This window comes from Ambystoma mexicanum, chromosome 3p (assembly GCF_040938575.1).
Source record: "Ambystoma mexicanum isolate Mex_15411 chromosome 3p, UKY_AmexF1_1, whole genome shotgun sequence".
NCBI classification, from domain to species: domain Eukaryota; kingdom Metazoa; phylum Chordata; class Amphibia; order Caudata; family Ambystomatidae; genus Ambystoma; species Ambystoma mexicanum.
In genome coordinates, this window is record NC_090925.1 from 136,016,366 (window position 1) to 136,039,651 (window position 23,286).

Genomic DNA, 23,286 nt, shown 5'->3' on the forward strand with positions numbered 1-23,286 from the left:
CCGCGGATCCAAGATGGCGACCGTTTCCAAAAATCTGAAACCATCCAATCAATGGGTGCGTCCGTTGTCCGCAGACACCATGTTGTCTTCTAAGCCAATCGGTGTCCAGTATGCGGAGTGAACAGGGAAGTGTTTCCACGGAGCGGACATAGATATCACTAATTTTTTGAGACCCACTTTTTGGTCATTTAAAAAAAAAAAACTACTGGATGGATTTTCACCAAATTTACAAAAGCACGCCTTCCGGACCAAGCTGCCGCTCCTGCTGCAAATTTGGTAAAAATCTGTCCAGCGGTTTGGGCTGTAGGTGTGAGCAAAACATTTTCTCCATTCAGTCTATGGGAAAAAAAGAGATTCAGAGTGGGCCATATACTTTTTTTGGAAAGTTTGATGAGGATTCATCCAGGGGGAGCGAAGTTATAAGCCGCCCAAAAAGTGCTCTTCGTATGGGTTTGGCAATTTAACCATAACTACATGCCCGCTACCGCAGGCCATGTAATACAAATGATGTTTAAGCGAGAGTAACAATTATTGTGTTCTGTCTCTCTTCTCAATCATCCCCTGACCCTGTTCCTTTTCCTAATACAGATGCAATGACCAGTCCTAACCCAGCACACGTGTGTGGTGGCCTGAAGAAAGTGGTCTTACTCGATTATACCACTGAAACCGGTTGGCCATATTTTGTGTGTTTACTGTGTCTCGCCCAGTATAAGTCTACAGGAACACTGGTGTGCAACATCAAGTGCACATAGCACTTCAAATATTGAGCTTTTTTTTTTAGTTACCCCCTATTTTTCATCTGATTTGAGGTTAATAAACAGGATAATTAAAAAATCATGAATACTGTCCTTTATGACCTCATCACTCTGCGGCACAGTACATAGGGCCTATTGAAGTGTTTTAAAACTTTATTGATCAGTTTTCTCTGTTGCTCCAAATAAGTTAGGGCAAGCCTCTTTTTCTGTCCTCTAACCCTAGATAAGCGGCACATCAGCGCAACCTTGGGTTTAGGCACCTCAGGAGGGCATAGCTAGTACGGTTGGAGGTCCACCTAGGTTGTATCTAATGATGAAAACAAATTACAATAAATAATATTTAGGCCTGCCTTTGTGTGTGTGAAAACGTTAGGGTATAGGCATGGGTCAGTGACCCACCCTAGTCCCCCTTTATGTGTTACTTGGACATTCCATGCAAATCGATGCCAATGAGAAAATCGTGTGGTAGTGGATGGCAAATAGTTGGCAGGGAGAACCAGGACATGAGCAGTTGGCCAGAATCCTTGTAAGAGGGGCACATTCTTGAGAATCTGATGCAAATTCCTGGAAATTGGGCAGGTACGGGCATAGCTGATGGCAATCCTTGGAAATGACACATATAAATGCGATGTTGATGGCAAGGTTCCTGGGCATTTCACAGTAAACATTGCACTGGGGTAAGCACCTGGGCAGTGAATAGTACTCCTTGAACATGAGCAGGTGTGTGGGAATTTGATGGCAATCCTTGGAAATCGGGCAAATAATTGGGCACTTGGCGGCAACCCTTGCAATGAGGCAAGTGCCAGGGTAATTGGTGGTGACCATTGGCAATAGGGCAAGAATCTAGCCAGTTTATGGCAATCCTTGAATGTGGGGTAAATGCCTTTGAAGCTGATGGCCATCAAGGGTGAAATGGTAAGTTCCTGGATAAATTACTGTAATCCGTGATAATGGGAATTTATGGGGGCATCTGATGGCAACCACTGGCAATGGCATGCATAGCTGGGAAGTTGATGGCAATGGGCCACTTACCCAGGCATTTAATAGCTAACCTTGCACCGGGGTAAGTACCTGGGCATTTGATAGCTCTGCTTGACAATGGTGCAAGCACCCTGAAAGTTAATGGCAGTGCCTGGCAATGAGGTGGGCAATTGATAGCAATCTCTGGCAATGACAAAGTACCCAGCTTTAATGGCAATACTTGGCAATGGGGCAAGGACTTGTGTATTCATGTCAAACCTTGGCTCTAAGACAAGAACCTGGGTATTTACTGGGTATGTTCAGCAATGGAACATGAAGTGGGCATTTGAGGCTAATCCTTGGTAATAGAGCACATTTGGGTTCAGTTGATGGCAACGGGGCAAGTACTGTGCACCTGATGGCAATTGGAGCATGGACATGACTGTTTCATTGCAAACCTTTAACTTTAATGGGAAGAGGCACCTCTGCAGTTAAAGGCAATACTTGGAAAGAGGGCAATTATAATTGATTGACATCCTTAGTAATGGCGCATGTACCAGCCAGTTGATGGCAACCCGTGCCAATGATCGTTCAAGTGCAAGAGTAATTAATTGTAACAATTGGCAAAAGGCAACGTTCTGAACATTTGATGGCCATTGTAAGCAGCTGGAAAGCATCCGGGCACCCGATGGCAATTTTTAGCAACACAGGGTGCTGGGGCAGTGCAGGGCAGTCCTTGGAGGTGGGGCAAGTACCTTGGCAGGTGATGGCAGTGGGGAGAGTACCTGGCTATTTAATGGCAATATCTCGCTCTTGGTGAGACTCTCACTATTGGTGCGCATGTGCACACTTAATGGCAATCTCTGATACTGTTGTGGCGGGCCCTGGGAAATAGATCGCTAAGTATTTTTATACACTTTAACTCATTGCTGTCATTATCAGGGTTTGGCTTTGCTCCGGGCTTGTTTTCAAACAGTATCCTGCGGGTGACTCAGTTGAAAGTGCAGCAAACGCTTCCGCTTTAGAAAGTTGCCAGGCAACAAAGGGACACTCCTCGCCTTTCTTGATAGTTGCCAAACTCTTGGAGGACGGGGCGAGCAAGACGCGCCATTAACAAGTCAGAAGCAGCACGTATCGCCGGCCAGGGCCCTAGGCAGGGCGCGAGCAGGCCACACCATGAACCAGCCAGAAGGAACACCTATCCCTGGGCATAGCCCTACCCACGGAGGAGCAAATCCTCGCCGCAAGAAAGGCAGCCTACAGCGGGATTCCGGTGGCAACTCCCCCGGGAGGCTGAGAGAAAACCTCAGCACTGCTGGTCCTCTTCAGTCCGGATCTGGGGACCCGGGACCACCTCGCGCACCTCTGAGCCCTGAGGCTAGAAGGACCATAAATACCAAGCCTGGCTGTCCTCCGAGTCCACAGAGACGCTCGGTCGCCGAGAACCAAGAAGAGCGTCACCTGCTGGCGACCAAGTCTGCTGACAATGAGAACGAAGAAGGGAAGAGGCAGAGAACCTTTCCAAATGTGGGTTCCCTAAAAGGTAAGATACCCGGGCCAGACACCAGCCCACAAACCTCTGCGAACCAGGTTGCTTCTATCAAAAGTCACGGCGTTGCACATTTCCGGTGCACACAACTGTCACTTAGTTATGTAACGCTGTTCTTTCCGAGTCAACATTATTTTGCGTGATGGGACTTGCAGGCCCAGCCGCCTAGTAGGGAAATGAAACTGCAAATCCCAGACTGCATTGTTGTGTGAGGAAACGGCGGGGCTGTTCAACGTTGTGAAACATGACTTAATGCCGATATTATATCGTGATATATTATATTGAAACGACACCAGTGGAAGGTTGGATTGAAACATTCGCCCTGTAGAAAATCAAGGTGGTAGCTTAGTATGATATGATACGGCATTTATAACGCGCCTATACACAAGTGTTTCAAGGCGCAACGAGGCAAGGGAGGGGGATCAGAGGGAAGACAGACAAGGATCCTACTAGGCCAAGTGTCATTTAGATCGCACAAGTGCATGGGAAGGGGGAAGGGGGAAGTGCAGGGGGGAGGGGAAGGGGACAGTGCAATACATGGGATAATAGAATAAATAACAAAATAAAGTATGGCCAGTGTTAGGCAGAATTATATACAGTACCCTTTGGGAACACTACACACAATTAGGACTACAATTGACAGTACAATTTCACCTTTCGTACAAGCCTGTACTACACAGTTATAGTGGTAGCAGTAGCGGAGCAGCCAGACTTATCTCAAGAGTAAGTGAGCAGTACAAATAGTTACACAAGGACAGCAATGACTATGATTCAGGCAAACACTGACTCAAGGTTTCTAAGTAAAAGAATATATATTTATTTACTCAACAGTTATATAACATTTCACTATTCTAAGCAAGTTAAAAATCACAATCATAAATACACCACACCACTTTCCTTAAATTCCAGACAAGTTAAGCTCACAAAATGAAGTGGGTGCAAAATGGCACTCCAGCAATTTAAAAGGGAGGGAAAGACAAAGTTATTAGAAATTAGGCAAAACCAACAGGTAAGTACTCAGGGCAATTGCACAAGAGAGACTACAGTGAGGAGATCAGCTAGAAAAGGCTTAGGGCCAAAGTCAATGGGTCAAAAGTCTTTTGCTCAAGATCACACAGTTCAGGGTAGTTCGCGGTACGAGGTTAGAGGCATGGCAATACACACATTGTTCTGTTTTGTTATAATGCTGGGAAATGAGAAAGTCGCTGCATATAACAGGTGCCATGCATTAAACATTTACTTGTCGACTTGCCAACATTTGAAGTTAGCTGCAATTTGAAACAGCCCTCCATTAATGCCATACGTTTACAGCATACCACTTTAAGTGTACATCTTTGCAGGCAAGGTAGTGGGCACAAGAGTGTCATGGCCCGGCTGTTAAGAGTTCGTGCATGATGCCAGCGTTTCGGCACATACTCTCTCCTCAGGCAAAATGTGATCTGTGTACAAGGAAGGACACAAAGGCTTTACCCCTGAAGTAGAAGGGCGAGCTCAGTGATCTCTGCGTATGCAGACTCACTCAGAGCTGTGCCCGTGACTGGACTCACTCAGTGCTCTCATTCACATAACAACCAACTCACTCAGCTCTCCTGAACTCGCAGCCTCCCACAACAACCAAGAAACTCAGCTCCCTGAACTCGTCAGCCTCCCACAACAACCAACTCACTCAGCTCTCCTGAACTCGCAACCTCCCACAACAACCAACTCACTCAGCTCTCCTGAACTCGTCAGCCTCCCACAACAACCAACTCACTCAGCTCTCCTGAACTCGTCAGCCTCCCACAACAACCAACTCACTCAGCTCTTCTGAACTCGTCAGCCTCCCATAACCACCAACTCACTAACAGTGGCAGATTTAAGGCAAAGGGCCCCGTGGGCAGCATGTGACACAGGGCCCTAGGTGGGTGAGTCATGGAGGCAGAGCTTTGGGTGGGCAGAGGTAATTGCTGTCACAAGTGCACAATGGCAATGTTAGGGACAAATGCTATTTTCTATTAAGTTGTCTTTATTACAGTTACCTAGGGGTCTGACTAACTGGAAACAGCCTGGCCTCCTCATCAGGCTTTGCTATCAATGGTAATATTGGAGGATGAAGCCTGAAGCTAATGTTGGAAATTAACATGTTTCAAGCCTAATGGGGAAAGAGAATTACTTGGTAGAGCACACAATTTCCTAGGAAAAGGGCTTTAAAAAGTCTACTTGGATCCAATGTTTGTAATTACAACTTTGGACATTTTTCACAAAAATACAAAATCTTGAGGAAATATGGGCGATGGAAGCTCCGTAGGGCGAGGCTAGCGAGTATGGTAAAGGCAGGTATGGATGCACCATCAACTAAGTGATCAGTGGGCTACTAGTGAGCAACAGGTTAGAAAGTGGCAAATAGTGTCAGAGCACTACTCAAGAATTGCAGGTTATACAAGGAATTACTGTGCATGCGCTGGATAAAGACTAGAGTGCAGGCCTCAAGACACCACGTCTTCAGGGTTCAGCATGCATCGAAGGAAAGAAAGGGAAGGAGGCGGTGAGCTGGGGAGTGAGGAGTGGAAGAGAGAGCGAGCTAGATGGAAAGGAAAAGAAAAGCAAAGGGAGAGAGAGTCATTTTGAGGCGTATGGGAGGGGGGACAAGGGTAATACGATGAAAGGCAAGAGAAGTAATAATGGGTGCCAGAGAAGGGAGATGCGAAAGAGGAACAAGAGGGGCAAGGGAGACACAGAGGGGGAAGGGAGAAGTGAGATGAAGTTATGAGAATGAAGGAGAAAGAAATAAAAAAAAAGACAGGGAGGCTGGGAGCGGGAGTGAGAAAGATTATATAAAGTGAGTTAAGAGAAAGAACGATGGAACATAGGATGGAAGAGGAAGTCGTGGATAAAGGGGAAGGGCGATGGTGTGGGAGAAGAACGCAGGTGAGAGGATGGTAGAGAAACAGATGAAGAACGGTATAATAAATAAATAAATAAGTGCTTCATGCAGTCCTCACCCACCAAAGCAGGCTCTGCTGCCTGGTTAGAGGTATTTGTTATGTTAAGATCTCTGTTAGATCTTTATGACGTTGTGTTTTCATTTGCTGGATTCCAGAACTATGTCGAGTTCTGGAATCACTTTACTGTTGGCTGTTGAGCCAAGTGCAGTGCCTGTCGTTCACCCGTATACTTAAGATAAATACCTCTTAATATATGTGCCGTTTGGATTGACCTCAGCTGTCTCGGTGTTCCAAAGGGTGATGGAGGAAGTGTTGAAAGTATTGAGAAACGTTGCTGTGTTCCAAGATGATATACTAGTGTATGCTGACAGTGAAAGGGAACATGATGTAGTTTTGAGGGGTGTGCTAGAAAGGTTGAGGAATGCTGGTCTCACGGTACAGAGGAACAAAATGCAGGATTGGTGTGAAAGAAGTGGAGTATTTAGGGGCCAAAATTTCAGGACAAGGAGTTTCTACCAAATTCAGTCTAGTAGAGAGCATACGCAAAGCTCCTGCTCCAGCGGACAAAGAACAATTAAGATCTTTCATGGGTATGGCTGAGTTCTACCAAAAAATGTGTCAACAAATTTGCCACCATATCTAGTCCTGTGAGGAATATGCTTAAAAAAGGAGTTAACTTCAATTGGTCGGAGGAGTGCCAAGTGGCTTTCATGAAAATAAAGGATGGCATTGGGAATGCACCGTCCTTGGGTGGTTTTGTGTGTGGTAGAAAGACTGTTCTATCAGTGGATGTAAGTTTGTTGGGTTTGGGTGACTCTTTAGTCAGGTTGATTCAGGAAAGGAGGAGCATGTCATCGATTTTGCCTCTAGGCCTTTAAGAGGTGCTGAAAATAATTATTCTGTGATAGAAAGAGAAGCCCTGGCTGTGTTTGGGGCGATCTTACATTTTAAATTTTTCTTGTGGGGTCAAGAATTTCAAGTTAAAACTGATCACAAACTCCTGGTGCAGTTGATCACTAGTAGTGGGTGGGCGAAGGGTTCACCCAGGATCTCCAGGTGGATGATTGGGTACAACTTCAGGATGTGCTATGTACCAGGTAGAGAGAATGTGGTAGCTGATTCTCTATCTCGGCTTCCTGTTGAGATGGTGGGGGATTCTGTAGGAATGATCCGAGAGGAGGACATGATAATTGCCAATGTTCTGAGTAGTGCTGGGAGTAAAACAGAGTGGTTTGAAGCAGATGGAGAAGATGCAACAGTATCTAAGGTGAAGGAATGGACTGTAGGAGGGTGGCCTGGCAGAGAGGTTTTGGATAGGAGTTTTGATTGTTTTTATGAAGTGAAAGAGGAATTAAGTCTCTCAGAAGATCGAGATGGTAGCAAGGTAAGGAGAGGATCCAAAATTGTTCCCCCTTCGGGAGCCAGAAGTACGTTAGTTAATTTAGCTCATCAAGGTCACAAATGCATGGGGGGCACAAAAAGATTATTGAGGCAATCGTATTGGTGGCCTGGTATGGACAGTGAGGTGGAAAGGAAGGTACGTTCCTGTAGGGAGTGTGAGAGGAGTGAGAAAAAAGAAAAGTTGTGAGAGAAATTCCGCTTTCTCCTGTACAGGTTCTGTGTGAACCTTGGAGGAAGGTTGCAGTGGATATCATGGGTCCCATACAGGGGTTAGGAGATGGATTCAGGTTTGTGGTGGCGATGGTCGATTACCATTCTAAATTGTTAGAGTGGAGAGCTTTGAGGGAAGCCACTACAAGTGAAATGATAGCGTTTCTTGAGTGTATTTTCTTCGGAGAGGGCTTCCCAGCTGAAATTATCACAGACAATGGGGTCCAGTTTTGTTCGGAGAGATCAGGTGCCACAGCATTGTATCGCCCCAGAGCAAATTGATTAGTTGAAAGGGCAAATAGATTTCTGAAAGGAGGGATACAGTTGGATTTTAGTTCAGGGTGGTTGTGGACAGGCTTATTTAAAGAGATGGTGTGGAGTTACTGCATCACACCTCATTCCATCACTAAAGTTTCTCCATTTGTATAGTTGAAGGGCCATCAGCCAGCCACCAAGCTGTGCCATGGTTGGTTGGAGTTGTCAGGGTGTGTGAATGCTGACCAACAAGAAATTATGAAATTGATAACACAGGCACAAAGTGAATATAAACATAGGTTTGACTCTGCTGCAAATGGCAAGACTATGAAATGGTCTGTGGGAGATCTTGTGCTGATAAAGAATCCCAAATGTGGGTCCAAGTGTCTGGAGAGCAAATTTATTGGGCCAAAGATGATTGCACCAGTGTGGTAATTGTGGATGGAGGTGAATGTTGGTCAAAAGGGTGGTTGGTCAAATGTTCTGCAGTAGAGAATGATGGAGTGGTGGTGGAGAGTGATAATGTGAAAGTAGAAGGAGAGGTAAGTGAGATGCATCACGAGAGAAATGAGGTGGACGAGCATGCCACTGTCATGGACACTAAAACTAGTGTAAAAAGAAATGCCTATTCATTTCAAGGATTTCTGTTGTGAGTAACGTTAGGCATAACTGTTTGATATGTATAAGGAGAGAGATGTGTTGAGTTAAGATCTCCGTTAGATCTTTATGACGTTGTATGACGTTGTATTTTCATTTACTGGATTCCAGAACTATGTCGAGTTCTGGAATTACTTTACTGTTGGGATGTTGAGCCAGGTGCAGTGCCTGTTGTTCACCCGTATACTTAAAATAAATACCTCTTAATATATGTGGTCTCTGCCTCATCATAACAGTATTGATATTGCCAAACAGACAGCGTTCATCTTTTGAATCTCAGGAGGGTAAAAGGCTGAGTCACCTTATCCAGACTGAAACCTGTGACATGAAGGCCACACACAGGTTCATTCACCCACTGAGCTACCTATCTTTACAGAATCCTATTCCAAAATAGTCAGCAGTTATTGGTTTTAGTGTCCCCTCAGTCAGTTAGATGAGCCGAGCACCCCAACTTTTGCAAAATCAACACGCTGCTGGCTCTTTGTGCCAAGGTCCACGAACTGCGGTGTGTGAAAAATTAATATACCTAACAACACTACGGGCCTCATTACGACCCAGGCGGTAAGTTACCGCCTGGGCCGTGACTTTACCACCATGGCGTAAACTATGTTTACGCCATGGTGGTAGGCGGACTTACCGCCCCATTCCAACCTTGGCGGGGCGGTAAATCCCCATTTTCCCATTTTCCCTTCCCCATTCCCATTTTGCCCCATAGGGCATAATGGGAGTGGGGAAGGCGTTAATTACGCCACCGTAAATTACGGTGGCGTAATTAACTCCATGGTCCCTTAGCGCCATGGATTTTAACACCTGCTAAAAGCAGGTGTTAAATCCGCCATGACGCTAAGGGACCTCGTACTCAGGCGGTAAGGGTCGGCGCTGTTTACGGCGCCGTAAACCCCTTACCGCCTGAGTTGTAATGAGGCCCTACGTGTTCCTGCTTTGATGTTACAATTTCTCCAGAAACGCAGGACAACCATTTGTGGTGCTGCCCATAAAAGGCTGTCCTGCTTTGCCGATAACCTCAAGCCCTTTCCTCCCAAGGGATGTTATCTCCCCACCAGCCACGCCCTCTATTCTCACTTTTTGTGGTACAGTGCTTCTTGCTCTCTTGAGGGTCATGCTATAAAAATCCCTTATGTACAATGCCATGGCTATTGAAGCACCACTTATAATATGGACAATGTAATGCAATACTCTTTGAGTATGGGTCCATCCGCCTTGTATGAACTGCACCTGATTCATGTTACAGGTGCAGGTTCACGACGGCGCACCAAAACATCCCCACGCCAAGAGGTCCCTGTGCGTTCAAGAAATTTCAGATAGAGAGACACAGAGGTAACGAGGTGGGCCCCTGATGGCAGCCCGTGTGCTGCCATGGAGCCAGGCAGCTGCCATACGCACTGCTGCGGTTCATGAATTCCCCCTGCTCTGAGCTGGGCCCCGAACCTCTGACTCACTGGGCTAGGGACAGCGCCTGTCCTGGGTCTTCCTGTGGCGCAGCCCCCACCTCCAGGGCGTGCGTCAGTGCAGGTGCCACTGCACAGGGATGCCGCCAGAGGCGGATCTAATGGTCGTTCATACGGAATTGGAAGGGGCGGGGCCTGGCACAGGGGCCCGGTCGCCATTTGTCTGCCTGGCAACCGCTAGATGCGCCTCTGCTCACTAAGCTCTCCTAAACTCAACAGTCTCCCACAACAAGCAACTCACTCAGCTCTCCTGAACTCATCACTCTCCCATAACAACCAACTCACTCGGCTCACCTGAATCGTCAGCCTCCCACAACAAACAACTCACTCATCAGTCCTGAACTCGTCAGCCTCCCATAACCAACAACTCACTCAGCTCTCCTGAACTCGTCAGCCTCCCATAACAACCAACTCACTTAGCTCTCCTGAACATGCCCAGACTCCCAGAGGTTCAGGATAGCCGCCGGAATGTACCACACTGCACCGGAACATTACAACATATATACAAAGTGTGAAGAATTCGACCATCCGCACAGGAAGAGTACGCTCGCCTGGGATTTTTTATTTTTTATTTAATTAAAAGAATGTATGATCGGAAATCAACCTCTGGAAAACATGTGGGGCCATTCCCGCACATATTTTCCACGCTCACCGCACAGCAGAAATATAGTCATGTCTTCTGGGAGGACACAGTTTACCAGCACTTCCCTCCCCTATCACGTGTAGCTGACACCTGACATGTGTGGGTACATCAACGCCTCTGTCCATGGGCAGCCTGATTAGCATTTCAAGGCCACACAGATTAGCATCTCCATTGTTACACCTTGCTGGTGGTGGCAAATACTGAAGAATGTTAATTAGCAGGCCTCAGGGAAGGCCTGGGTGCAGGAAGTGACAATGGAGACCAGAAACCAACCCCTCTTTGTAATGCAATGTGTCAACTTGGTACTAACACCCCTCCTTGGTATGAAAGGGCAGTGAATGTCCTGTCTGGAACCACTCCTTTCAGAGCAGGGAAGTATGTGAATTGTAGGAGATGAAAGTCTGCCTGCAACCCCCTACTTCAAACGAGGCCCATGTTGTGACCAAGCGTTGCATAGGGCTCAGTTAATTAGGGAAACACTTTGATGTACAGCAGACAGGAAGATGGGTGGGATTTAGAAGTATATGTTGTCATGCTTCCCCTGTCTGTTGCCATGTGCCCTGATTCTGACCTGAAGCATCACTGAAGATTGTTGGTGGGGACTCAGGATTGATTCATTAAGGTGGGCTTAACCTGCACCAATCACTGGGGCCCGTTTGGTTTTAAAAGAGGGCTGTGCCCCTCACTGATCAGATCACCTGAAGATTTCCGAAGGAGTAAGAAGAACGACTCATTTGGACCTGAGCTAAATGTACAGTCTACCTTAAATCTTCCACCACTGAAGGAAGGCCAGGAGTTCAAAGAGGGATACAAGATCCCTCCCCTAAATATCTCCCAGGGAACAGAGGGAGATACTGGACTTAGAGGACCTGTCCAGCAGCCGCGGAACTGATACCCAGCCAGCACACAGTGCGCCCTGCTAGGTTCTGACAGCAAGCTTCCCAAGCTTCCTAGTTGGGAAGTGCCAGAGAGTCTCTGGACAAAGGACAACGCTGTTGCCTGCAATCATTCTCCTGAGCTTTGCACCGTCTACCTTGAAAGGACACGATTCCTGCGAAGAAGCTAAGAGGAGTGCCACAGAAGCATTATTCAGCGTCCATCTTTTTAAGGACAATTTCGAGACAGTCGAGTCCTCGAACCGCATCCGTCTGCACCGCTGACTGTTGTCACGCTGCAGTCACCAGAGCCGTCCGAGATGCCTCGACCAGCATTCCAGATCCACCAACCAGCACAGAGAGAACGATTCTTGGCCCGAGCCACCACACCGGACAGCCTGCAGACGTCGGTCCAGCCTCGCTTGCCGAACTGCCTGCCGCCTGGTAACTGCAGCTGTCTCCCGCCACTAACTCTATCTCACGGGCTGCAAAGCACCCTGAAACCGCCTCAACACTCTCGAGCACCAAGAACTTCTTCAGCACCAGGGACATTGTGGTTCTGCACCTTTGGACCTTCTCGGAAGGCCACTAGAGACAGTTACGACCCTTTGCCCCTTTGTTGTTGAAACTAAATAATCTTAACTATAAGAATGATTACTTTACCAACTACCCTCTTGTCGGTATCCAGAGTGCATCCCTTTCCTTTGTAAAACTGTCTGTCCTCGGTTTTCCTTTACAGTGTGCGTTGTAATTGTAGCGTGCTAGAGCTGTCTGTTGTAGTAATAATAAAGTAGATATTTGTATACAACCTTGACTGGACAGTCCCTTTTATCATTGGGTAATAACTGTATTTTCGCTGTGTTGCAACTAACTAACGATCCATGACCTTGCAGAGATAAACCTGCCGTTCTGTCCACATTACCAAAATTGGACAAGGAGGTCTTATGATTTACTTGCATTCCAATCTGTTCGGATCCCTTCTGGTGTACTAAAGGTTGCGGTTGATTGATGGTTTATAAACCGATATTCATCCCTGGACCATTGGTGCCCTGGAAGTTGATTCGTCATATTGGTGGCAAGCGATCAGGTCGGTTGGAGCCTTGCGCACAGCTTAGTCACCCAACGATAAACGTACTTTTGCAGGCAACGTTTAGTCACTGCTTGGTAATAGTAATAGTCATGGAGCTTGACATGGAGACTATAAAAGGCATGACCAAGGATGTCCTGCACGTCTTATGTCAAGAGAGGGGACTTCCGCACAGCACTAAGGTTAATAAACCTTAGTTGCTGACCAGCCTCCAAGCTTCGGTTTAGTTCAGTTTAATTTGTGGAGCGCACTTAACCGGTAGAAGCGAGGGCGGTTGGGGAGAAGACCGCAGGGGAGGGGCTAGGCCAGGGTACCCGAACGGACAAGACCTTCTGCAGGGGGTAAATGACGAGGATGACCGCATGAGCAGTGTCTCTCGCCAGTCATCCCTCCTGGGGCCAAGTGTGGTTTCTCTAAACTCGAGAGTGTCAGTGAGGACAGGGGCTAATGCAGCATCCTGCATGTCCCAGGCCTCAGCACATTATCTAAGTGGCCCAGTAATTGTTCCTGCTGTAAATGAGGTAGCAGCTAGGAAGCTCCTGCTCGAGGAGAGGAGACTAGCGATAGAGGAACAGAAACAGCGGGACAAGGTCACCATAGAGCTGTGCAAGCTGGCGCTTGAAGAGCAGAAAGAGGCTAACAGATCCGCCTCTAGCGAGAACAGCAGTAGTGGCTCACACCAAAGGGCCCGGGATAAGCCCCGACGGCACATCCCCGAAGATTTAGTACAGGCTTATGAGGTGGGGAAAGATATTTTGGGCTGGTTTGAAGTGCTCAAGCTGGCATTCCAGCTGCAGGAGGTGGATGCAGTACTGTGGGGTTGCAGCCCTGATGAGTTGCTTGCCGACACCCGGGACTGATGCAATTCTTCAGTTTACTCCTGAGGAAATACCAGTTTATGAAAGCATGAAGGCAGCCCTCCTTAGGAAGATCTGTAAAACTCCAGAACAGTATCTAAAGAGCTTCAGAGAGCTCGGAAAGAAATGTGGGCAGACATTTGAAGCATTCACACACGTGTCGTTGAAATGCCTGAGCGGGTGGATGACTGGTAACAAAGATGACAAATTTAAAGGATGTGAGCATGTGTTGAAAAAGTGTGAGTTTGACCTACACCAACATCTTGTGGACAAGACTATTACAGATCCTAGGGAGCTTGCAAAGGCTGCCGACAGGTTTGTTAGTATTCTAGTCCAGAAAAAGGCTCAGACGAGCACACCCAAACCGGAAGAGAAATCAGCAGACAAAAAAGTAAACAAGGATGGGATGGACAAAGGTCCAACCCAATCCTATTCAAAGTCAGGTCCCCAAAAGAGCAAAGGGAAACCCCCAAACTCTATTTCAACCGTGCACACCGAAAAGAAGAGCACAGGCACCCCTAACACTGGGACACCTGCGTTCTCACCACCCTAAGTTTGTTTCGTGTGTAAGGAGCTGGGCCATAGGAAAGGGGAGCCTGCTTGCAAGGGTTTACCCACGCAAACAATAGTGCATGTGGACTCATGGAAGAGGCCATCCTTAGTGTGGGCCTCTCAAAGGAGGATTTCCGTTAGATATATACAACAAAATGGACCGTTAGATCGAGAATGGCAAGAGACTAATCACTGAATATTTTTACACAAGAAATCAAATGTATTCAAAGTTCTAAACAATCCTTTAGTGGTACTAGAACAACATAGGTTTTCACCAATCATGAATCGATCACATAGTAGTTAAAAACTTCATTCAGTTTTCTCCATCGCACACACACACTCAACCATTCATAAACAATTCCTATTCATCCATATTGACAACTGGTTTCATAATGTATATGACCTTATAAACACAATTTATTTACAAAATGTTTTTACACACTTTTCTTGTATGGATGTCTCTATCTGTTAAACAACAGATAATGCTAGTCGACATGTGTTTCAGTTAGTTTCTCTGGGCTTCAGTAGCCCTCCATTATCCCAACCTTATTCAGGACAGACGCTGAGTACACAATATTCCTCACTTCAGGGTACATGGAGTAGGAGACATCATCTCCAACTGTTATCTTGGAGGTCGTTCAAATCTGTGGGCCAAATCCTAAATGCTCAGGCGATTTGATCACTTCTGGGCTGAGCTGCTATGCAGGGTCTTAACAATCTTATGTCATTTTATATTCTTGTTACAAGTACAGCGGTTGTAATACCTATGCGGACCACTGCACAATCCCGAGGGCTGGCCTCTGGTTGACACCACAATCACTAGCAAACCGAAGTAACAACTGCCTCACATTCGTGGTCTGCTATGCAGTGTCTAATCAGTCTGTCTTTGTCAAAAGATATATGCGTGCCTCTGGTCCAAACTGCGGTCACTAGCACAATGGAGTAACAGTTTCCTCACGTACGTGGTCTGCTGCGCGTCTCACCACTCTGCAATGAATCTCGAATAGGGCGCCTCGAAATGGGATTAGTTAGGGAGTGGCCGAATGTGGATTGGTTACCAGTGGATTGGTTACACTGAGTGGTAATGGTATCTGTTGTGTAGTGCTTGTCTGAAGTGTGCAGCTAGTGATGTCACGTGGAATGATGACAAGTGAATGATGGAATGTTATCTGTGAGAGTTCTCGGTGGTGGCAGTTACAGCTGGCCTGCCTGGGTGATGGGAGCCAGTGTTGTCAAAGCTATTGTCCTATATGTATATCTTATATGTCTTCATGTGGAACTGTAACTAAAAAGCTGAAATAAACTTACAAGAAGTAAACATAAAGAGCATGGAGTCAGCATCTTTTCATGGGCGACGAGACAGTCTTGGAAAAAGGGAACCTACGTTACAAGGAGAAGAAATCACTGAAGGACCCTGCTGCGGGGGGGGGTGCAGGAAGGACAAGCTCCAAGAAGGACAACATCGCCCCCAGAACCAGTAAGTCCCATCACCCAGGGAGCAGGGGAAGGAACTGGCAGTTGACCATGTGTTAATTGGGACCGGCTACTAATAACCCTCAAGGAGAGTTGTGCCCCTGGGCTAGAGGAGAAGGAACTTGTCCAGAAAGCAAAGAAGGGGGAGGGGCACATGGATGGCAATGCTTAAGCCCCAAATAGTGAAGGCTATCTGGGGAATGGAGCTGGGTCATGGGGGGTTTCTTGAAGAAATCATATGTGAAAGGGTTACCCATTAATCATGGCCGAGGAATCGGTCGTCCCAGCAAAGCCCCCCCCACCAGGGCGGCATGCCTCCGACAAGTATTTAAATGTTCCCAATGGGCTGTCCAGTATCAGGAGTGGGACCGTGCAATGGGCAGCTCATAACATGAGAAATGTCAGTGGACTGTGTTGTTCGTGGCATATTACGTAATGTGCCCTCACCCTGCATCTGATATGGGTAATGTGTAATGGTCCCAGTCTCACACTGTTAGCGTGTGGCGGTTGGGAACACGGAGCTTCAATGGTTATGCTGCCTGTCGGAGTAATGGTGATGTCATGACTGGCCGTGGGGAGTTGGCGAAGGAATGGAATGGTGACGGTATAACAGTTCCCCCAATGTTCCATAAATAAAGGCTGCAGGAGCGGCTCCATAGCATCGCAGGTTTAGAGTAAAGGTCCTAATTTTCAGGACGCAACGTGAGAGCATCACGTGGTTGCATCAGGAAGGAATGTGAAAAATAGCTTTGTTTATGGAAGCCACTCTGCTGCAGATAGTGAGGCACGCAGTAACTGAATCGGGTGAAATGATGCCGTTCCGCCTTAGTGAGGCGTACAGTAGCGGCCAACTCTGAAGGTGACCTTAGCAGGATGTGATACTTTGTGACACATTTTATTTGTCCGGGTGGAAGAAGTCTCAGTATGAATTTTTTTTTGGGGAGATCTGAAAGGTCCTGAGTTCTTTGGGAGCATAGTTGTTCAAGGAACTGTACTGGGATGTGTTCAAAGGACCTGTGCCATAGAGGTCCGGGTAACTGTATACCAGCAATATGGAGTTTGCTGTGTTACAACGGTGCGTGGGAAGGAATTGGAAGCGAATGGAAACTAATCGTGCAAAGAAGCCGCTGCATCGCATATTTATGAAATGCCTGGCCAACGGTGAGGTTGCAATGACATTTTCGGATGGTGCACTATAAGGTCTCTGTGTCACATGCCGCTCCGTCTCAATTAGTGAAGCGTCAGGTAGCGGCTAACATTTAAGGTTTAGGATGGGTGATTGTCAAATTAGGTACCTGTGCGCACTTGTTGGATGCAGAAAAAGTGCATGCGTATAACAAGATACCTACACATCTAAAACTACAGTGTTTAGTTGTGCAAATGAATAAGTTATGTGAATTATGGTATGGCAATATGTGGTGTTTTAGGCTGTTTAGCGTAATCTCTTGAGGAATTGCAGGTTTGGAGTGCCAATCACCATGGCACACTGGACACTAATGTGCATATCATTAGGTGCGATGAATGCATGATAGGTTGTAAGAGTGTATTAGTATGTGTGTGATAACTTTAATCATTTTGAGGATTTTCAGCAATATTGCACATGCCATTAGTGACTTTATATGGCTATGGACTTTTAGGTTTAAAGTAGCCTGGTCGGGGTGTAGTGGTACCTGTGAAGCACCTTAAATTTAATTAATTTGAATCAGGAGTTGAAGGAGACACCCTGGATACGTGAACACATATGGGCCCAGCGCTCATCGGTCACCTCGAGGCCGAGATCAGTCTCCCAGGAGCGCCGTAGTTTGGGGAATGTAGGGGGCGATCTGGTTTGAAGCAGAGTGTATAGTCTCGAGATTTTGCCCCTCAAGGAGATGGGTGAGGTTAGTTCGGTGATTGCAGGTTCATCGGGAGGCAGTGCTGGGAAGCATGTGTACTTGTGCTTGAGTACCCTACGGAGGGACGAATATTGGAGCCAAACGGAGGGTCTCCGTCTGAGGGAAGCCGGGAGGTCAGGCCACTCAATGAAGTTACCCTGTTTGAATATGTCACGCAGCAATTCATAACCCGCCTCTGCCCAAGAACGAACTACAGAGGGTGGGACTCGTGGGACTTCCGGGAGGAAATTCCAAATTGGGAGGTTACCGTGGAAGGGATGGGTGGTGCCCAGTATTTGCCAAGATTTGGATAAGGCCAGGGATGTGCATGCCGCTGGGTCCATTGAGTCTGATATCACTGGCATAGGTGTGATCACAAGAGATCAAATGTCACGGTCACTGACTGATAGTCTCTCTAGTCTGACATGGGGAGGGGGGTCCAGAGTATTGAACCAGTGTGCAGTATGTTGGAGGTGTGCCGCCAGTCAGTACCTAAGGAAGTCTGGTGCCCCAAAGCCGCCAGCTTCCATGGGGGCGGAGAGGGTCTTGAGTTTAAGGCGAACTGCGCCCGAGTGCCAGAGGAAGGTGTTTAGGGTGCGTGTCAGCGCCTGAAAGAAGTCAGCTCCCGGACATTGCGGAATATTGGCAAATCTATACAGTAGTTGGGGAAGTACCACCATCTTCAGTACCCCTATCCTGTCCGCCAGTGAGATCGGAAGTTTGTTCCAGCCCTGTATTTTTATTGTAAGATTTGCAAGGTATGACTGATAGTTTTCCTCCAGGACCCGTTCGGTGTGCCTGGACACCACTACGCCTAAATAAGTAAATTTAGATTGGGCCCATGTGAATCCCATGGTATCGGGAGGTGGGAGTGTACTGGGAGTGAGCGGAAAGAGGGTTGATTTGGAACAGTTCACTGTGAGACCAGAGATACGTCCAAATAGAGCAATATCTTGCAGTATTGGGGCCAGGTTAACTTCAGGGGAACGAATATAGAGGAGAGCATCGTCAGCATATAGAGAGACTATATCTGAGGAGCCAGCTGTACGCAGACCCCTATGCGAATGGTTCTGGCGAAGCATGTCAGCAAGCGGCTCCATTGCCACCGCGAAGATTAGGGGTGAGAAGGGTCAACCCTGTCTAGTGCCCCTGGCAATGTGGAAAAGGGGGGAACAATGGCCCTCGGTATGGACTCTGGCCACGGGGTTGGAGTACAGTAGCCTGACCCAGGAGACAAAGGTGGGGCCAAATTTGCATTTGTCAAGTACCCGCCAGAGATAGCTCCACGAGACCGAATCAAAGGCCTTTTGCATATCAAGAGTCGCGGCCACCGCGTGTACACCTGGGCTTACTCTACTTATAATGTTGAATAGGCGTCTCAAATTCAAGGAGGTAGAGCGGCTCGGGATGAATCCCGACTGGTCCGGATGAATGATATGTGGCATGAAGGGGATAAGACGTAGAGCGAGTGACTTGGCATAAATCTTGACATCACAGTTGATCAATGAAAGCGAACGGTAAGAGCAGCATTGAGTAGAGGATTTATTAGGTTTTAGGAGGACTGTAATGGTGGCTTCGCGGAGTGAGGGGGGGAACTGACCTACCTCCACCGACTCCTCCCAGAGTGCTGCCAGACGAGGGAGTAGGAGTGATTTGAAGTGCTTATAAAACTCGATTGGTATACCATCCGAGCCTGGGGATTTGCCCGAAGATAGGGAGTCTATGGCCTCCGAGAACTCCTCAGGGGTGAGTGGGTTCTCAAGGGACCCGATGGTATCGGGAGAGAGGGCCGAGAGGGGGAGTTTATCAAGGTAAGCATCTATTTCCGCTGTAGTGGCGTTGTCTGAGTGTGCATATAGGGATTGATAGAAGGAAAGGAATTCGGTATTGACATCACCAGGGGAGGTGGCCAGGGACCCGTCAGGTCTCTCAATTCCGGGAATAGGTGGGGCACCGAACTCACGGCGGAGAAGTCTAGCTAGGAGCCGGCTAGGACGTTCACCCTCACCATATCTCCTTGCCCGACTGGGGTTATCAAGAAACCTCAGCTCGCGGTCTGCGAGCGAGCGAAAGGTGTCCAATTCCGTGCCAATTAACGCAAGGATTTCCGGGGTTGAGTCTAGAGCGTACTGGGCCTCCAGCGCAGATAATGTGGCCTCGCTTCCAGCGATTTCCCTACGGATAGTTTTGAGGATACCATTTTCTTTGGAAAGGGCAATGCCTCTGATATAGACCTTAAAGGACTCCCATAGGGTGGCCTGTGAAGACACGGTGTTGGTGTTGATCTCGAAGAACTCCTCGATCGCCGACCCCATCTCCGAGCTAAAGACCGGATCAAGGAGAGAAAGTGGTTTCATTCTCCAGTGTCTAGTTTGGTCCCGGTCTAGACCCCAACATAGGGTGACAGTCACTGGGGAGTGATCCGATGGGGTCCTAGGAAGGATTGCCATACCAGACACGGTCTTCATCAGATCGTCGGATAACAACCATCTATCAATCCGGGAAAAGGAGTCGTGAACCGAGGAATAAAAGGAATAAGAGCGGGAGTTGGGGTAGAGGAACCTCCAAGCGTCAAACAGGGCTAAGCGAGGAAGGGAGGAAAGTGTGGTGTATGCAGCTCTGGAGAGTTGACGGGGTCTGGAGCCAGATCTATCAAGATCCACGTCGAATATCGTTTTGAAATCGCCTCCCCAGAGAATCGGTATCAGAGGAAAGCCATCCAGGAGAGTTATAAGATGTGTGTAAAAGTCGGGGTCGTCAATGTTGGGACCATATATATTTAGCAGGATAACTTCCCTATTTTGTAGGGTGCCATGGAGAAGCACATACCTGCCCAGGGGATCAATTATCGTAGCAGTGGGGACAAATCTAAGGCACCTGTGGATAAGGGTCATGACTCCGCGGCTCTGGGTAGAGTAGGTGGTGAAGTACCTTTGTGGGCCCCATGTTTTAGCGAATTTGTCACAATACTCTGTGCATGCATGCGTCTCCTGAAGGAACAGGATTTTAGCCCCGTGACGCTCGGCCTGAAGTTGTAATAGCCTCATTTTCTTGTAATTACCCAGCCCCCGTACGTTCCAGCTCATAAATGTCAAAGTTTCCTCACTCAACCCTCCAGGGGTAGCCATCGAGGAATACGGGTGGATGGAAATGTGCCCCCAATGGTCGGTGCCCAGTGCGGGCAGATCTGTATCGCCGACGGGACCGTAGTGCTTCGGACTCAACCTTGTCTGCGAATACCAAGCTTTTTTTAACATATAACCCCATTCCCCCCTCCCCATCCCACATCCCTCCCCCAAACAGAGGGATGATCACCCTATAGCCCAACAACCAAAACCAGAACAGTGGCATCAACGCCTGGGGGGCCTGCGAGGTGGCCTGGCGGCGATGCTCCGAACCATGAGGCAATATTAGGATAACCATAATGCCCGATACTAATATCAATTCCCGTCCAAGGGAGGTCCCGTGGGGGAAGGGGTAGGCATGGTAAACATATAATGAACCAATTTAACGGGGTTAACCCGGTCACGTAGCGTTAGGACAATGAGCAGGGAGCAATAACAGTGGTGAAAAACATCAAAGATACCAACAGTATTTGTTACAGGTGCGAACAGGTGGTCTCATGGGAACCACATTAGGTAATGTCAGAATGCCAGAGGAACAGGTAAGTACTGAGGCAGGATATAAGGGCATCCATTGAACAAATGTCTTAAGCTGTGGTAAGGCAGTAGTGGCGCCTGCTGCAAGAGCATTTCAGCCGGGAAAGCGTTCATCTATGAACCTGGAGGCCTCCTCGGGTAGCGTGAAGAAGTAAACGCGGTTTGCATTTTCGTTGCGCCGTTTAGCATCGTATAACATGGAATATTTCACCTGGAGGTCGCGTAGTCTCCTCTTCACCGCCAGGAAGGTCTTACGTTCCCGCTGAACAGCCACTGAAAAGTCCGGATATAGATGGATCCTGGCCGCGCCTAAGAGAAGGTCCCCCTTGGCCCTCGCCGCCCTGAGGAGGGCATCACGGTCCCGAAAGTTTAAGACCCTGGCTATGATCGGGCTTGGGGATGCACCAGGTTTGGGTTTCGCCGTGAGTGAACGGTGGGCTCTCTCGATCGCAAACTGCGGGGAGAGTTTTGGGGAATCAAGGAGCTGGAGCAACATACCCTCCACATAGTCTTCCATGGGTTCCTGTATACCGTCTTCTGGCACCCCGACAATGCGAAGGTTGTTGCGTCTCGAGCGAGATTCAAGGTCCTCGTTCTTCTTCTCCACCTCAGTGACACGGGTGGATAGTATGGAGACCTCCGCACGGAGGGAACCTAGGCCGTCTTCGGCGGTGCTCACACGCTCCTCAATCTCGGTCACACGACCATCAGTTCTCTCCATATGCGCTTTAATGGAGGATATCGTGCCATTCATATCATCCAGCTTGCTATGAATTGTGGTGAACCCCTCACGGATAAACTCCATCTTCTTCTGGGAATCGGATGGTTCCGGCGTGGGTGAGGGGGAAGAGTCCTGTGTAGATGCCTCCGCCCCGGGGCCCACCGAGGGTTTAGTGAAAATATTGATGGAGGATTGCTTCTTGCCGGTTCGTGTCGACATGTCGCCGAAGGGGGAATAAACTTAAGCCCCCGGAGACCAAACAGGAGAGTGGATATGGTGGCCAGAGCAGGTTCCAGGATCAAGCAGGCAGCGTATGAGCCGGAGCGAGCCGCGCAGAGCGAGTGGGGGGCCCCTCCCCCACACAGTAGGCCGCAGGCCGCGGAGCTCGGGCGGGAACTCCTGGACAACCGCCTCCGCCCTTCCCGCGGCGGGCTGAAACTCCGCAGCAGAGGCGGCTCGGCGGGCGAAACTCGCGTGGTAGACTCCCAGTCCGGTCAGTGACCCAAGCCGGGAGTCGGCTATACGCTGTATCGGGGCAAACAGGAGATTTTACAGATAGAGAGTGCCACACGGGTCGGAGCAGTGAATCAGGCGGCCATCTTCGTCGAGCGCAACAGCGCACCCCCTTCAGGGTGTTTTGCCTTCATTAAGGCAGAATATGGTTATGGTATGTCATGAGAAAAAACTACGGGTTTAAGCAGTTTGTCTTATTCACAGCAAAACATATGACAGCAATGGTTATGGAATGCATGCATCAATCTGATTCCTATGACATTGTATGTAATGAGCAATTCATGTGTCGAGCTGGAGAGAGTCAGTGAGAGCTTGGTAATGAGTGCATTCACTGTGAGCATGAATAATGCGTGTGGGTCTTTTTAGACATGCAACGTAACCCATGGGTAATGCGTGATTGGTGTGGTTTGGGCTATGTAGTTTGTGGGAGGTAGTTGTGTCCTCCTGTTTCGTTATTGGTCTGGTATGGAGTTTACCTTATTTGGTAGAAGTTGCACAGACATGATGTTGTTCTAGAGCGAGGTAGCACCTATACTCTTTTAGTTAAAGGAGATCTGTTTTTTTTTTATTTAACTCAGGTTTGGAGATTGGTTTGGTTTGTGAAGCTTACTTGATTTTAGGTAAAGGTTGAACAACGTTGTGGTTGTTCTAAGGGGAGATAGCGCCTCCTCTAGGGTTTATCACCCTTCTCATCAAAGGGAACAGTATGTAGCTGATGGCAAGAGGGTAGCTGGGGATGCCTGGCAATGACCCATTGGAATGGGGTGTGGTGATGTCCTGAGGTGATGAGAAAAATGTTTTCTATGTTACGTGTGGTTTTGAGTGTGGACCTTGTTTTATGCTATGGGTTCA

General features: G+C 48.0%; 1 protein-coding gene across 2 annotated transcripts in view; it reads left to right on the plus strand.

Moving 5' to 3' along the window:
• Positions 1-2,763: 2,763 nt before the first annotated feature.
• Positions 2,764-23,286, plus strand: part of LOC138580165 (C-type lectin domain family 2 member L-like) — a 518,366-nt gene continuing 497,843 nt past the window's right edge. Inside the window, exon 1 of one of the 2 annotated variants that reach the window (XM_069650495.1) lies at positions 2,764-3,258. In XM_069650495.1, the coding sequence (XP_069506596.1) occupies positions 2,892-3,258 (367 nt within the window). In that variant the 5' untranslated portion in view covers positions 2,764-2,891. The remainder of the gene's footprint in view (positions 3,259-23,286) is intronic. The other variant, XM_069650494.1, reaches the window with a different exon arrangement.